The sequence below is a fragment of the Phyllostomus discolor genome, chromosome 2, assembly GCF_004126475.2.
Source record: "Phyllostomus discolor isolate MPI-MPIP mPhyDis1 chromosome 2, mPhyDis1.pri.v3, whole genome shotgun sequence".
Taxonomy (NCBI): Eukaryota; Metazoa; Chordata; class Mammalia; order Chiroptera; family Phyllostomidae; genus Phyllostomus; species Phyllostomus discolor.
The window spans coordinates 38,574,982-38,590,069 of NC_040904.2; the positions used below are offsets into that span (position 1 = coordinate 38,574,982).

At 37.1% G+C, this 15,088-nt stretch overlaps 1 protein-coding gene across 5 annotated transcripts in view; it reads right to left on the reverse strand.

Annotated features, from left to right (window-relative positions):
- TBL1XR1 (TBL1X receptor 1) overlaps window positions 1-15,088 on the reverse strand; it is a 150,935-nt gene that overhangs the window by 18,310 nt on the left and 117,537 nt on the right. For all 5 annotated transcript variants that reach the window (XM_036017712.1, XM_036017713.1, XM_036017711.1 and 2 more), the window contains 7 exons: window positions 11,985-12,130; window positions 8,445-8,667; window positions 7,633-7,765; window positions 7,167-7,308; window positions 4,640-4,703; window positions 4,460-4,557; window positions 3,176-3,236 (listed from right to left, as the gene is read on the reverse strand). In XM_036017712.1, coding sequence (XP_035873605.1) covers window positions 3,176-3,236; window positions 4,460-4,557; window positions 4,640-4,703; window positions 7,167-7,308; window positions 7,633-7,765; window positions 8,445-8,667; window positions 11,985-12,130 — 867 coding nt within the window. The remainder of the gene's footprint in view (window positions 1-3,175; window positions 3,237-4,459; window positions 4,558-4,639; window positions 4,704-7,166; window positions 7,309-7,632; window positions 7,766-8,444; window positions 8,668-11,984; window positions 12,131-15,088) is intronic.

The following is a 15,088-nucleotide window of genomic DNA, read 5'->3' on the forward strand; positions in this document are numbered from 1 at the left end:
TACTAACTAAAAGAAAACTGGGAGAACTATATTAATATCAGATAAATTAAATTTCAGGGAACAGAAAAAGGAAAAAAAAGATGCTCATTAACAACATGATACAGGGGTCATTTCAACATGAGGATGTAACATCCCTAAATGTTCACGTCTCTAATAACATTGTTTCAATATACATAAAGCAAAAACTGACAGAGCTTCAAAGGAAACAAAAATTATTGTTTCCAACTGTGTTGAAGATTTCAATACCCCTCTCTCAATGGACTGTATGAGTAGATGGAAAAATCAGTAGGGCTATAAAAGATCTGAAGAGCATTATCAAACAACTTGACCTAAATAACACTTACAGGAACAATTAGAAATCAGTATTACAAAGATATCTGGAAACTTCCCAAATACTCAGAAAATAACACTCTTTTAAGATCAAAGAATAAATCAAAAGTGGAAAGTATTTTGAGATGCCACTAAGTAATTAAGTAGTTAGAGGTACATTTTTAGTACTACATTCCCATATCTGAAAAGCAGAAAAGTCTCAAAAACCATTGACCTCAACCTCTAAAAGCATGACACATAAAGGAGTTAATAAATTATGGAATTCATCAACATTAATAACTTCTGATCTCCAAAGACACTGTCAAAACAATGCACAGACAAGCCACAGACTACAAGACAATATTTGATAAAAGGCTTATATCCAGAATACATAAGGAACTGGCAAAACTCAATAATAAGAAAAGTAATTAAAGGCTCAAAAATTTAAACAGGTACTTCACCAAAGAAGACATAAAGATGGCAAGATGCTCAACATCATTAGTCATTAGGAAGTACAAATTAAAACCGCAGTGAGATACTACTACACACACCTTAAACTGGCTACAATCAAAAAGACTGACCACATAAAAAAAGTGCTGGCAATAATACAGAGAGACTGGAATATCCACTGCTGGTAAGAATGTAAACCACTTCGGAAAATATACTGTGGAAAACGGTTTGGCAGTTTATTAACAAGTTAAACATACACCTAGCGTATGATCTACTCATTCCACTTCTATATATTCACACAAGAGAAATGAAAGCACAATTGTACATGAACGCTGATAGTGGTTTTGTTTGTAATAAGCAAAAACCACAAACAACCCAAATATTCTTCAATAGGTGATGAATAAACTGTGGTGCCTTTACACACTTACACACACACACACACACAATGAAATACTACTCAATTGAAAACAAAATAATTACAAAAAAGAATACATACTGTGTGATTCTGTTAACATGTAAACCAATTATCAGTAGTTTGCCTGTGGATGGGGGTGAGGACTGCAAAGGGGAGGAGGAAACTTCTGAAGCCAACAGATTTACCACAATTCAATGTCTTGAATGTGATGGTGGATTCAATACTATATACATAGGTCAAAACACATCAAATTGTATAATTTAAATACATATTTAAATACATATATAAGGTGGCACAAAAGTGGGTTTACAGTTGTTCATATGGAAAATAATACAATAAAGTAATGTAAGAATAAACTGTTTTGTGTACTCACAACTGTAAACCTACTTCTGTCCCATCCTGTAGTTAATTTTTTGTTAATTATACCTGAATAAAGCTGTTCTAAAAACCAAAAGGCATGGCAAGAAAGACTGCTACAGGTAAAAAAAGCTATGTAACTTGTGAGATGACTTGAACCCCATCTACCTCATCAGGCCATTGCCAGGACTGAACAGGACTGTGTGCATGAAGAGCAGCACCTCTAGCACACACGTGGCACACACCACACAGCAGCCACCGACAGTACCGCACACACACTTACATCAATATTCACGAAGGGCAGCACCTCTAGTACACACCGCGCAGCAGGCACTGACAGTACCACGCACACACACTTACATCAATATTCATGAAGGGCAGCACCTCTAGCACACACATAGCACACACCACACACCCACTTACGTCAATATTCAGCCACTTCTAGGAGGCAGGAGAGACTTGTACATGAAATAGCCAGAGGCCTAACAGAATTTTATCTGGGTGAAGACTAGAAGCAAAGATGAACGAAACTGATGTGTAAATGCCTATTAATGTGGTAAGCTTTAATCAAGCCGAGTTTTTTTAACCTTATGCTTGCAAAATATATTACTCAGTAAGAAAAACAGTTTTGTGCCTTGATTGTTTAGTTACACTCAATAGAGGCAGAAAAGTAAACTGCCAGAGCTGTAACTTTCTGTTTTTAAAAGTGGTGCTGTGCCACACTCTCTGTTAAAAAGATGTTACAAAGACTTGAAAATAACCATTTACTTTAGCCAGCCACCAAACGAAAGCTCCAGACCAAAACCTTGAAAGCAGTTAAATCAGATGGTATAATACTAAAACTACTGTCCTAGTAGTTATTAAGTAGGCATCTCGTTCTAGTCTACTATCAGCTGCTGCCATCAGGAACCCCGCTGAAAGCAAGTACGAGGTTAAAGGCTGCGAAAGAGCACAGGCACTAAAAGGCACCCGTCTCCTGTCATCGGGTTGTGCGCCCTGGGGCATGCCTACACGTCACGACTCAGGGAGCACACTGTTTTGTGGGTCAGACTTATCAACTTAAGTATCAAATTATTTCTTAAAGGAAAAATCCATCTATAGCACCAAAGTTTCAAGAACACTGGAAAAGCCTAACTTTTATTTGATCTACACAGGTGGACTGATTTAGATATATCAATCCCAAATAAGAAATGTAACAATACCTAAATTTGTAGGAGCGTATACAGTATTTTGATACACATTACTTAGTCTTATCCTCATAACAGACAGATATTATCACCCTTCCTCTACAGGCAGAGAAAATGAGGCTCAGAAAGTTTAAGTGACTTGCTCAGTGCTAAAGCTTGTTAAGTGGGGGTGAAACTGACATTCAAACCTGGACCTTCTGATTCAAAAATCTATGTCCTTACCATTAAATAATATGAACCAGGCCTCAAATTCTTTCTTATGGTACATTTCACAGGAAACTTTTGATGATCCTCTAACAATAAGCCATCTGAAAGTCAAGGAACATCACCACCTCAAAGAGCTAGTAACAAGATTGATATCTGATGTGTTGAGGTTTTAAATGATTTTATGCTGTTAAAGGTTTAATTAGAGAAACAGATGAAAGTCCCAGTTCTTATGTACAGTGTACAGACTTACCTGAATGGAAAGGAAACTGCTGCTTGGCTTCACCAGTATGTGCATCCCAAATAATTGTTGTCTGGTGTTAAAAAGGAAAAAAATACACCACTAAGAAGTTAAAAGGAATTTACGATAATGCAGAAGTTAAGTCCTAAAAAATGTTAAAATAATATGAAATGCCTGAGTAGATTTAATTCTTAACATTTACCTTTCCCTAACTGTGCAAATGAGGCAATACTCCACTTTCGGGGCTGGCGAAGAGGGTGGGGGTGGTAACAAGTAAGCAGTTTAATTTTCCCCTAATGGTTTTTCATCAGTAAACTTAGTTGAAATAAGAATTATTGGTTTGTCTACAAAGTACCAAGCATCATATTACATTGCTTTAAAAACGCCATAGCAATAGTGAACTTAAGATTTTTTTTATAGCCACTTAGCTGTAAGGAGAAAAATTCTTGGTTAACTAAGTAGCCAGCCAATTCTCAGTATTAAGATTTTTAAAGCTCACATTTACATATAAATGCAGCTTGAATTTTGACAATATTTAAAACTGTCTTTTACATCAAAATATGACATATAAACCTGAATGGATATATTCACCCTTCCTCCCCACACTCCCTCATCACTGATTTTGTAGTTCTGGGGACGTAAAGCACTGCGCAGCGCAGTGACTATTAACACGGTTCTGCCTTTCACTCCTGGCTGCCTTCACTGTTCTTTCCTTTTGACAACACACCCAGTTACCTACAAGCAAGTGTTTCCTAGATTCAAATAATCCTAAACCTGGATTCATTTTAGGAGGTGTAGTAAGGGGATGACCTATGAAAATAAAGGAGAAAAAAAGACCGTATTTCCAACCTATGCATATTTACCAGCTTAATTAGGTGAAAAAGCTGGAAAGATCCTGCACTTCTTACATTTTCAATTAAGCACCAGGAGTTCCAGCTAACAGACTGGCTCTAAGACTTCCCACGGAATCACTCCAGAGCCACATTCACTGATGAGATAAACTAGGAACTTGAGAAGGGAGCAAAGAGCACGACATTCGTTACATTCGTTACGGCACAAATGCCAGCACAATGAGGAGTGCAGCCACTCAAAGAATAAAAGGCATTCTGATGAGTAGGTTCAGGAATGAGCTGACAGGAAATCTAAGAAAGTATTTGTTACTACCACAAATTCATACTTGAATTTCCCAAATATACGAATGTTTTATTGTTTACATAATGAGCAGCAAGCACGTTACTTGAGATTATGTTCTGTAACACAGTAATCTTTACAGAACGTAGTTTAATGTTCTTTTACCTTGTCTACTCCAGCACTTAGGATGAAATTTCCTTTCTTGTTCCATTTTAATGCAAATATAGGGCCTTTATGCTGCCCCAAGGTGCTAGCAAGGTTACCTAATTTAAAAGAAAAATTAAAATTAATTCAAGCTTTGTAACTTAAACCAACAACAAATGAAAAGAAAAATGCTTCATTTACCATCTTTAGTCCATATTCTGGCAAACCCATCGTATGAACCAGTTGCTAGAAGTGTACCTTCACTCTGTCAGAGAAACACACTTCTTTCAATTATGCAATCCACAAATGGCACTTATTAAAATATTTTGTATTTAAATGACATTCTCTGCTTCAAAACTTTCCAGTTTTGCCTATTTGGGAATGCCACCAAGGCCTATGAAACCCCCTTTACCACTGTGAAGCTAAAGTTCTGGCGGCACTTAGCCAGAGTGCAAGCCTGGGTCCTAACCTCAAAAATGGCAACGACTGCTCTGGAACAGAACCCACCTCACTCCCTGTGTGCTGAGGACACACAGAGCTAAAGCTGGGAAAGGCTGGAAGTCTGGGAAGGACCTCAAAATGATAACCTTTTAATAATTAAATAGAGGGAAAACAGCAAAATCTTCCAAAATATTTCATTATGACTATAAGCTATGACCCTCTTTAAACTTTTACTATCTAAACAAAATGTGTTATATGATACAAATAATGCTGTTTCAGATGATCACTGAACCAGTTCTTAAATATCACTGAATGGTTCTTTCTAATTCTTTCCAAATAAAAATCCTGACCAGTGAAAAAAGCAACACAAGAAAAAGAGCCAGAAAAGAGAGCAGGTGACTCGACAGGAAAAAGATTGAGTACAATTGCCTTGGAGCGACTTGACGAAGACGAGAAATCCATTCCGATTTCTCTAAGCTTGCCTTGCCTGGATGGATGGCACAGTGGAAGGGCAGATCTAACACTGTATGGACCTACATGTTATAGAGTATATTACACAAACTACTGCAAGGACGAGTATACCGTACTGGAGACGCAGAATGAAATCCTGCCTTACCTAGTACTTTCTGGCTGCTTTTTGTACGGGCAATGAAACCATTGTCCTTTTCAGACTGCTCAAGCCATTGAGCTGTACAAGAAAGTGACAAACAAATGCCAGTTCCGGGGGTTGTAGATTCCACCCTGCCAGGATCTAGACACCCTCTACAGTTCCACCTGAGGAAGCAGCAGCCATTGTGAAGCCAACCGCCAAAGCTTATTTCCAGACTCTGCACAGTGGGTGGTTCCTTTTAAACCAACAGTCCCCCCAAATGTTCTAGTTCATGGACCATCGAAGTTGGAAAAAAATACTTTAAACGCCCAATATGTCAGGCTCTTGCTTTAGGTGTGAAAAAGAAACATTAATTAAGAATAATGTTTTTGCCTTTTAGTGGAAAATTCAAGTACATTGTGAATAATATATTTTCAAAAAGTCCACATTTTAAAAATGTAATTTGCAGTTTAGAATCAGCTCAACAAATCAATGTTTACCATCCTTTTCAGTGTAAACTGTAAATTTCACTAAATTAACACAGTCTCTGAGCCTAATAGCTTAAGAATGCTATGAGGTTTTGACCTAATATAATAATAAGGTCCCATATTAAGATGACATTAATACTGACCCTGCAACCAAACAGTACTGCAATGTGATAACCCTCTTTTCATTTTACAATGGTCACCTTTATAAGGAAGAGGGTAAATACATTACTGGGAATTTTAGAAGAGAATGATAAAACAAAACAAAGCAAAACAAAAAGCCTTAGCTATGAATTCTGGTGGAATTCAGAACTTTAGCCATAGTATTTGTTTTTAAACATAGCTCTCATTTCTTGGAATGCAATGTGGAAGATCCTTTGGAAAACCCCACAAAAAAATTGTTAAGTAGAAGCTGTAGGAGGAAAGGATGTTCACTTGCTGAGGGAAGAATGGCCAATCCCTAAAATTCTTGAAATAGTCTAAAAAGGCTGCTTTCTGGAGGGAAAAATGTACCTAAAGGAGCAGAAAGGTAAAAAATGGATACAAAGTTACAAGGAAGGAAAAGAGCAACATGGAACAAAGGAAAATATATAGGAATTTTAAAAATACTTGAAACTGAAGGGCTGAAGCTTTATCAACAATAAAAACAAATTTTCTAGTAAGTCAGAGTAGTCAAGTTATCCCTGAAGAATGTTAAATCATGTATTTACAAAATTACTATAAAGCTTGGCAGTAATCTAGACTATTGACCCCTAAAAGGTAGCCGGCAATGAAGTTTTCATCAGATCATAGCCAACCGAGAAGAACAAGAACGGTTTTTATTATACAGATTTCTCTTATCCCCCTGCAAAGGACTTACTGGTTAAGAATTTCATATGTGCCTATTACTGATTTTCTTCTATTAGCTTGTTTATGGAGGTACCATTATCACACTCAATATCCATGTAAAATGAAGCACAGGGTGGTCGACCACCAATTTTACGAAGGTTCTGCTGTTAGATAAAGAAGAGCTGCAGGCTGAACCTTAGTCTGACTATTGCAGAGCCAATCTTTGTTTTTAACACCACACTCGGGAATGAAGACTTCTGGTTTGTTGTCCTCATTAGTGAAACCCAAAACTATCTGAACAAAGGGACGAATGCTGCCACTAGTCTAAGGCTCGGAGAATTATATTAGTAAAGAAACCCACCATGGACAATGGAGTGATACTCACATTCCAATCTAGAGAGGTCACGTCCTTGTTGCTCGGGACGTCCTGCCCTCCTTCTCGTATACAATGTCTAAGTACTAGCTGCGTGGAGCCGCTGGTGCTATTTTCACTAAGGTTCCATATTCTTGCTGTCGAGTCTCCAGACCTACAAAGGATGCAATGCATTTTAAATCCTCATAATATCTATATTTATATCCTAATATTAATAAGGCAAAACAAACAAGAGTATCAAAATTTCCACATCCAGTATTTTTTTCTGTTGCCATTTTGAGGTCCCCAAGCACATCTGAAGCAGTAAGTTGAATGAAAACTTCTAAGATTATTTTATAAAGGAATGAACATTTACTGAAGCAAAATGACCACTAACAAGCAACAGAAACCTGAAAACACAAAAACATATTTATAAAATACAACAGGTGCAGCAAGGGGTTTTTAAACATTCACTTTGTTTTCACTTTGGCAAACATACCCTGACGCCAAGAGATCGCTAACGGGGTTCCAGGCACAGATGAACACTTCAGACTCATGGCCCCGCAGCACGACTGCCTTGTTAGGAGGGATTTCAACGTCCCCATCCACTTCCATCATATCAGTGTGGTTGTCTGCAGCACAGGAAACGAGTGGAAAATCCCAGTTAGGTAACATTACAACATGCTGGTAAAAATACCTACTTTATAATATACAGTGTAACTTGAACACACGGTACTTATCACATGGAAAATAACTTCTTATTTTCAGTTAAGTATGACCATACTATTTTCAAAAGATCTATCTATCTATTTAAGTGTGTGTTTAGACCTGGGGGGTGAGGGTAGAGAAGAAATGCAAAAAGTTAGACCCACAAAATGTACCTGAAATGACAAAACGGTTTGAACTGAATACAACCCAGGCCAACACTATTCCGAGTTCCCGCCAGCAGGGGTTGCTGATACCATTCATATAACACGAGAACTGCCTTTGTATCTCCATGTCAAGAGCTTCATTGTATTTGTTACCGACTAGTATTACAAGTTTTATTTAAAAAACAAATGCAGATACAAAATTCATTTAACCACAGAAAAATGGTTTCTAAATATTTTAAAAATAAAACAAAATCCACGAATGTAAACCTGGCTTTTTGGATCTTTAGGAATAAAAATCCAAACTGTGTGATATAAGTTAAGGGAACAAGTTGGCATAAATGATAGAGATGATGTCATTTCGGCTTAGAAGAGGCGACATCCCTATAAAGCAAAACATTTCTCCTGAAAAGTAATTTTTAAAAATTCTATCTCTGCTCACTTGCTATAGTATGTGCTCCATTCTCCTCTCCATTTGCTGTGTTTTCTCCATTTTTTGCAGATCCTTGTTGGTTTGTGGCAGCTGCGGCAGCTGCAGCAGCTGCTGCTTGTTGCTGTGCAAGCTTATCTCTGTAAGCTTGTTGTCTTGTTTGTACTACATCAGGCATTACGGCATCTATCAGTGACAGAGACTCTATTGGTCGACCATCAAACAAGGTACCATCCTGGATTTGGAAAATTGTAAGAGAAGCCAAAGGTAAAACATTTAGGGTAATATGGATTCATACAAGTCAACAACAGAAGTGAAAAGCTTCATTCCAAGGCAAAGTACTTTTAGATAAATTTCTGAATACATGTAAGAAAGAAAGGAGTCAGAGGAAAGAAAAGAAAAACTTCAAGAAGCAACTGCAAATAGCTGTTTAATTTTTCCTCCTAACCTGGTTCTTATTGTTATATGTTGCACAGATAAAGCCGATACATTGAAAGAAATAACAAGCAGACCCAGATACAGAAAGATTTATTAATTAATATATGCCAAGATTCTGTCAAAATCAATGGCCAATATGAAATCGTTCATACAATAAAAGATTTGGAAATACTTCTCTAAAACTAAAAACATTTAAATAATTTTGTTGGACTCCAAAGTTTCCTGTGATTTGATGAAAATACCAAAACAGGGAAGACCTCAGATACTATGCTGTACAACGGTTCATTTTACTAATGTTGGAAGGCAAGCACAGAAAGGTTAAAGCCTTGCTGAAGGAATCCACCCTGTCAACAGGGCTGGCATCTCATAACCAGTGCTACTCAGAGTGTGACCCAAGGACCACTACCACCTGGTAACCTGTTAGAAATGTAGGTTGAAAGAATCAGCATCTCTGAAGGGCTTATGAAGTATGTTTCAACAAGCTCTCTGGGTGTTTATGTGCACTAACATTTGAGAAGCACCATCTTAACTCACAGGCGGGTGCTCTTTAATTTTATGGACTTCCTTCAATTTTTCAAAGCTCCTCTCATGGATGTTAGAAAGTTCATAATTAATAAAGGCTCTCCAGCAAGCATGAGAGGAGACACAAACACAGCACAGAACAAGTCAGAGATATTAGGTTGGCCAAAAAGTCCTTTTAGTTTTATTCCTAAAATAAAAGACACATTTTTAATTCTCACCAATAACTTCATTGGGGTATTTTGAGTCTGTCAGCTATCTCCTGCTATTGGCTTCTAGTGGGTAGAGACCAGAGGTGCTGCTAAGCATCTTCCAATGCATACGAGGTCTGTCATGAATGGTTTACACAACATCCATGTAACCTGGCAGCCAAGGAGAGTGGGCTGGAATGCATATGCATAAACAACGACGACTTCACCATACTAATTGCGGGGCTGTAGATGCTGTTGAGTGAGCATGTGTACTGTGTGGCTGTCGCATTCAAAATGACTGAGCAAGTACAGCAACCAGCTTGTATCAAATTTCACATTAAGCTTGAACATTCCTCTGCAGGAACTATTTGGAAGATTCAGAAGGCCAACTGGTGATTGGCAGCTTCATCTCAACAGGTCCACTCATGTATCACGTCTCATGTAGAGTTTTTTAGCCAAACATCAAATCACCCAGATGACACAGCCCCCCTACAGCCCAGATCTGGCGCCTGTGACTTCTGGCTTTTTCTAAAACTGAAATCACCTTTGAAAGGAAAGAGATTTCAACCTTCAAGGAGATTCAGGAAAATATGATGGGGCAGCTGATGGAGACTGGGAGAACTGGGTGAGGTCCCAAGGTACCTACTCTGAGGGGGACTGAGGCATCATTGTCCTATGTACAGTGTTTCTTTTATCTTCTTCAATAAATGTCTCTATGTTTCATATTATATGGCTAGATACCTTCTGGACAGAACTCATTAAGATAGCCCCACAGCAAAGAATTGTTTAGTTAAAATGTCATTAGTACCAAGATTTTTCACAAACTGCTTTTCACAATTTTGATCAGTCACAGCACCTTCTCCAGACACTGTACAAATCTTCTCTTGAGTTTCAGTTGCATTTTTACCTTCCTCAAAATAATTAAGCATAATACACCAAAAATGTTGTGAATCTTTTTTCATCTTCAATATTAAAATGGCTACACAAAAATTTACCAATTTTGATAAGTTTTTTTAAATGCACACTGATATGAGACCTGTCACAATACAATCTAATGAAATTGTTTCAAATGAAGTTAAAGACAACTAAACACTACTCGAGTCATTGTTCAGAAAAAAACTAGAGAAACCTTTTGGCCAACTCAACAGACACAGCACAAGTTAGCTAACAATATACACATTCCGGTGAAGCCTGCCTCACGTAGGCTGACGAACAGGCGCTACTGTCAATCTGCAGTGCTGTGACGGGTGCTCTGAGTTGCAGAGACATGCCACACCTTTTTAAGTTGCTGTTGTAATGGAGTATTTGAGGGGCAGGTGAAAGCATTTCAAATTGTAACTTAAAAATATTAAAACCAACACAGATACACTGTGGAGTACTATACTGAACCTACAAAAAGTTTTTCAGATAAAATGAGACTTCATCTCTGACCACTGGTGGAAACTGTTTATCACCCTCTGTAAGGGATACTTTTGGGAGTTAAGTACTGAGACGGTGAGGACACATTTCATTTAGTATTAGCAGATTTTTCAGTGACCAAGATGAGGAAACATAGCTAATAAAATCAATTTTAGTATACTATGTAATCATAGTAATAAATACTGATATGGAAGCCATGGATGCTTCAGTTTTATAAACATATAAAAATACTTATGAAAGTATTTTTTCACAGTATGTATCTGTGAAAGGGAAGGGGGACATGTTAATCTCTGAAATGAAAATAAGGTAAAAGATACACATATCATTGATCCTGACCATGTGAAAATTTTCAGCTAGTGCTGGGTCTGTGAACCTTTTCTGTGAAAGACCAGACAGTGAATATTTTAGGTTTTGCAGGCTGTAAGTTTTGTCACCACTGCTCAACTCTGCCACAGTAGCACAAAATCAGCCAGACAATTATGTCAATGAATAAGCACGAATATGTTCCAATCAAATTTCACGAAAACAAGCAGCAGTCAGGATCTGGTTCATGGGACATAGCTGGCTGACTCCTGAGTGTAACTACCAATAATATGGACCTTAAATAGGCAATAGTATCAAGAATTAGCTTTAATTGTGAATTGCCTTCCAAATCAGGTATAACCAAATAAAATCTGAGATTTTCTGATTTTTTACACCATCAATTACGGGTTTAGCATTCCACAGCACCATGCTGTTGTTTCAAAGAAAACTGCTCCTTACTGTTCACTTATAAAACCATTTAAAGTGAAATAAGCTACAGATAATGACCCTTACAGTTGGCAGCCAATGTAATCTGCCTGTGGGACCCAACCGTTACATTAAGACCACCACCCTTCACTGTGTTAGTTCAGAGAAGCTGAAGTCAGATAATGAATGAGCAAACAAGATATCAGATTTAAGAATATATTTAAGACTAAGAATATTTGAAATAAGCATTCCTTACCTCATTAATACTAACTTCTGCCTCTACATACTGCAGACCTTTCTGGATTATAGAAATCAACGCAGCAGGTGGGACGAGGGCACCATTTATGTTTGATTGACTAATATGGCTTTCTATACCAAAGGTAAATGCTGAATGAGAAAATCCTAAAAGCAAAAGAAAAGGTGTTTAAGAAGTTGTTCTCCTAGTGGCAACATGCTGTAAGACACAAATGAAAAACCTCTGTAATCTTTCAAAATCTCACACTACCCATTTGAAATCCCAAACTGTTACCTAAGTTCAAATATATGTTTTTAAACAAAATATTAAAATTCAAACATGTTAGTCTTTATGTATTTTCCTTTGCAATTTAATTATATAAGGTCCTATTTTAAATTTCTAGTACACAGAAAATTTGACAGTGGCATATCATTCCCTCAACAAATAGTGTCAATCTTTAAAGCTGGGAAAAAAGCGTTTTGGAAATCATGTGACTCAACTGCTTCACTCAAGATAATTTAGGCCAAGATAAATTAAGTGACATTTAATATTTTTCTAGTATACTTAAATCTCTGCATACAAATTGTCCAGTGCTTTGTGAACTCAATCTTTTGCAGGTTTTTAAAAACTACTTGGGAAATAAAAAGCAAACTAAAACTAATTTAAGAAATAAAAACTGAAATTTAACAATGAAAAATAACTTTGCTCCAAACCTGGTGTATGAATTAAGTGCTAAAAAAATTACTAATTCTTTGCCACTTAGTAATAAACCACCTAAATAAAAGCTTTAGAAAACGAGATAGCAAGTGAAAATCCATTCTGTGTCCATTAGCAATTCTTTAATTTTTATTTGAAATACTTAAAACCAAAACACTTACATAACAAAAATCTCTTTATGTTAGCCTTGCTTTTTATGTAAGCCAAGTTCAAAGTGAAAAGTAAAATTCTAGTAAACTGACAGACCCAAGGTATATCACAGTTGATTTCCCTCATGGCTCTTTCCCTCTTTGGGACACCTAACCATTCCATTCCTGTAACTACCCACATAGTGAGAAGTGAAAAGGTGTTAAATACCTTTAAGACTTTCATTTTAACCTCATGATTTTGCCAACAGACAAGATCATTATCAAGCATACCAATGGGGGGAAAAACCTCATCATTTTGCACACTGTCCTTATGAGGAAACCCACAACTGCTTGAGTATGAGTAGCTTTCAGATCACCAGGGTAGAAAGCTGAGAATAAAGACTAGGGGAGATGGGGAGAGAGGGTAAGAGATGTGGCCCTGAAATCTGTAAGCAGTGAGGTAGGAGATTTTGTTTTCCATCACATATCCCTCTCTGAAAGAGTTCTGCAGTAAATTATGAGTAGGGAAAATAAAACTGAATAGCCAAGTGGCTTAGAATTTAAGATATTGAGATTTAAGTAAGATTTCAAGATAAACGGTATCATTTATCGGGGGTCTTCACCATGTACGCATATATATACTTGGATTATTTTATAATCTAAATTAGTTAATGGGAAAATAACCATTAAGAGAATAAGGATTCATTCAGAAACCAAAGCCATAACTACTATACTCTACTGTTCCCACTAAACAGTTAGAAAATGGTAAAAAAATAAAGCTGAGGCAGAGTGAGCTCCTGTTTACTAACAGTAAACAAAAAAAGGCACCACTGTTCTTCTGCTTCAGCTTAAGGTGGTGGCAGTAGTGCATGAAATATTAAGATACCTTATTAGCAAGGTTTTGAAAGTGTTTTGATTTTCATAACCTTTATAAACTGTAGCAAAGCAATGATCTCTCCACTCTCTAATTCATGAGTCAACTTAAAAAATTAAAATTATTACATGTAAACCCTGCTTGATTAGATGATACAGTCTAAGCCTATGTCCAAGAATACCCTAAGAGTTGCACATGGATATTCAAAAGATGTCATTTTTTGGCTGGAATGTTACATATATCCTCAATTTTTTCTGTCACCAAGTGCTTACATCTATCAAGTTATTGCACACGTACTTGGAATGTTCTTAAATAGTAAGAAAACAAGCCTGAAGAGGTCATTAGCATTGTTTTGGCACTTCTCATTAATGTTTACACTGAAGAAGGTTCACACTTAAAACATTCTGCATAAATAAATGTCGGATTCGACTATCTTCTTTTTCTTTATTTCTAGTAATAGCACTACACGGCAGCTTAAAATCATTATGTTCAAAATTATTTTCTTCTCCCCTGCTTAAAATTTTTTCTTTAGAAATTTCTGACTTTACAATTTTTGACTTCACAATTTCTGACTTTACTTCCTCACACCTGAGAGTCATCCTCACTCCCACCTCTACGGAGGGCATCTCACCAAACTCTGTATTAATGCCCTCTCTCTTGTCACCACTGCTCCTGGCTCTGCCAGAACCTGGAATTTGGTCCCACAACCCTTTGGCCTGGACTGTTTACTGCCATCAGTTCCTTTCCCGTCATCCCCAGTTCAGCACATCTGCCACATTACGGCTAGAATCCCACTTGTAAAACAAAACTGATCCTCTCACTCCTTACTTAGGCACTTGCAATGACCCCTCCAGCCTCATAATAAAGACCAAACTCCTAAGTATATCACTTTTACTTTCATAATCTGACCCTACTTATCTGTGCAGGTTCACCCCCACCCCCAATTCCACACCCACATACTTCTTCCCATTGCACATTTAACTCAAGTGGCCAGCATTACTTGTTACATGCCTTCGGGCCTTCTGTGTCCCTATGCTCTCTTCTCCTAACTGAATGGAGGTGAAGTGCTTCCTTTTACTGCCCCGGGCCGATCATTTTCTTCTGCACTGATCATTTAATTTGGATGGAGCTACCACAATGTGTGTCTATGGTTGTGTGAATGTGTGTGCTAGCCTGCCTAAGGGAAGGATTTATGTCTAGTGATCTTTTAATTCTAGGAGAATAGAACATTATATGCCTAACTTATCCAGTGCTCAATAAAATGTGTTAAATCAGAATGCAATTCTACTATAATGTGTCTTGAAACACCAGAAAATCTGTAAATACAAAAAAAAACATGACTTAAATATTCTTGGAAAAAAACAAAAGTTAAACATAAATCAGGGTTATGCTAGAAAATATTTCCA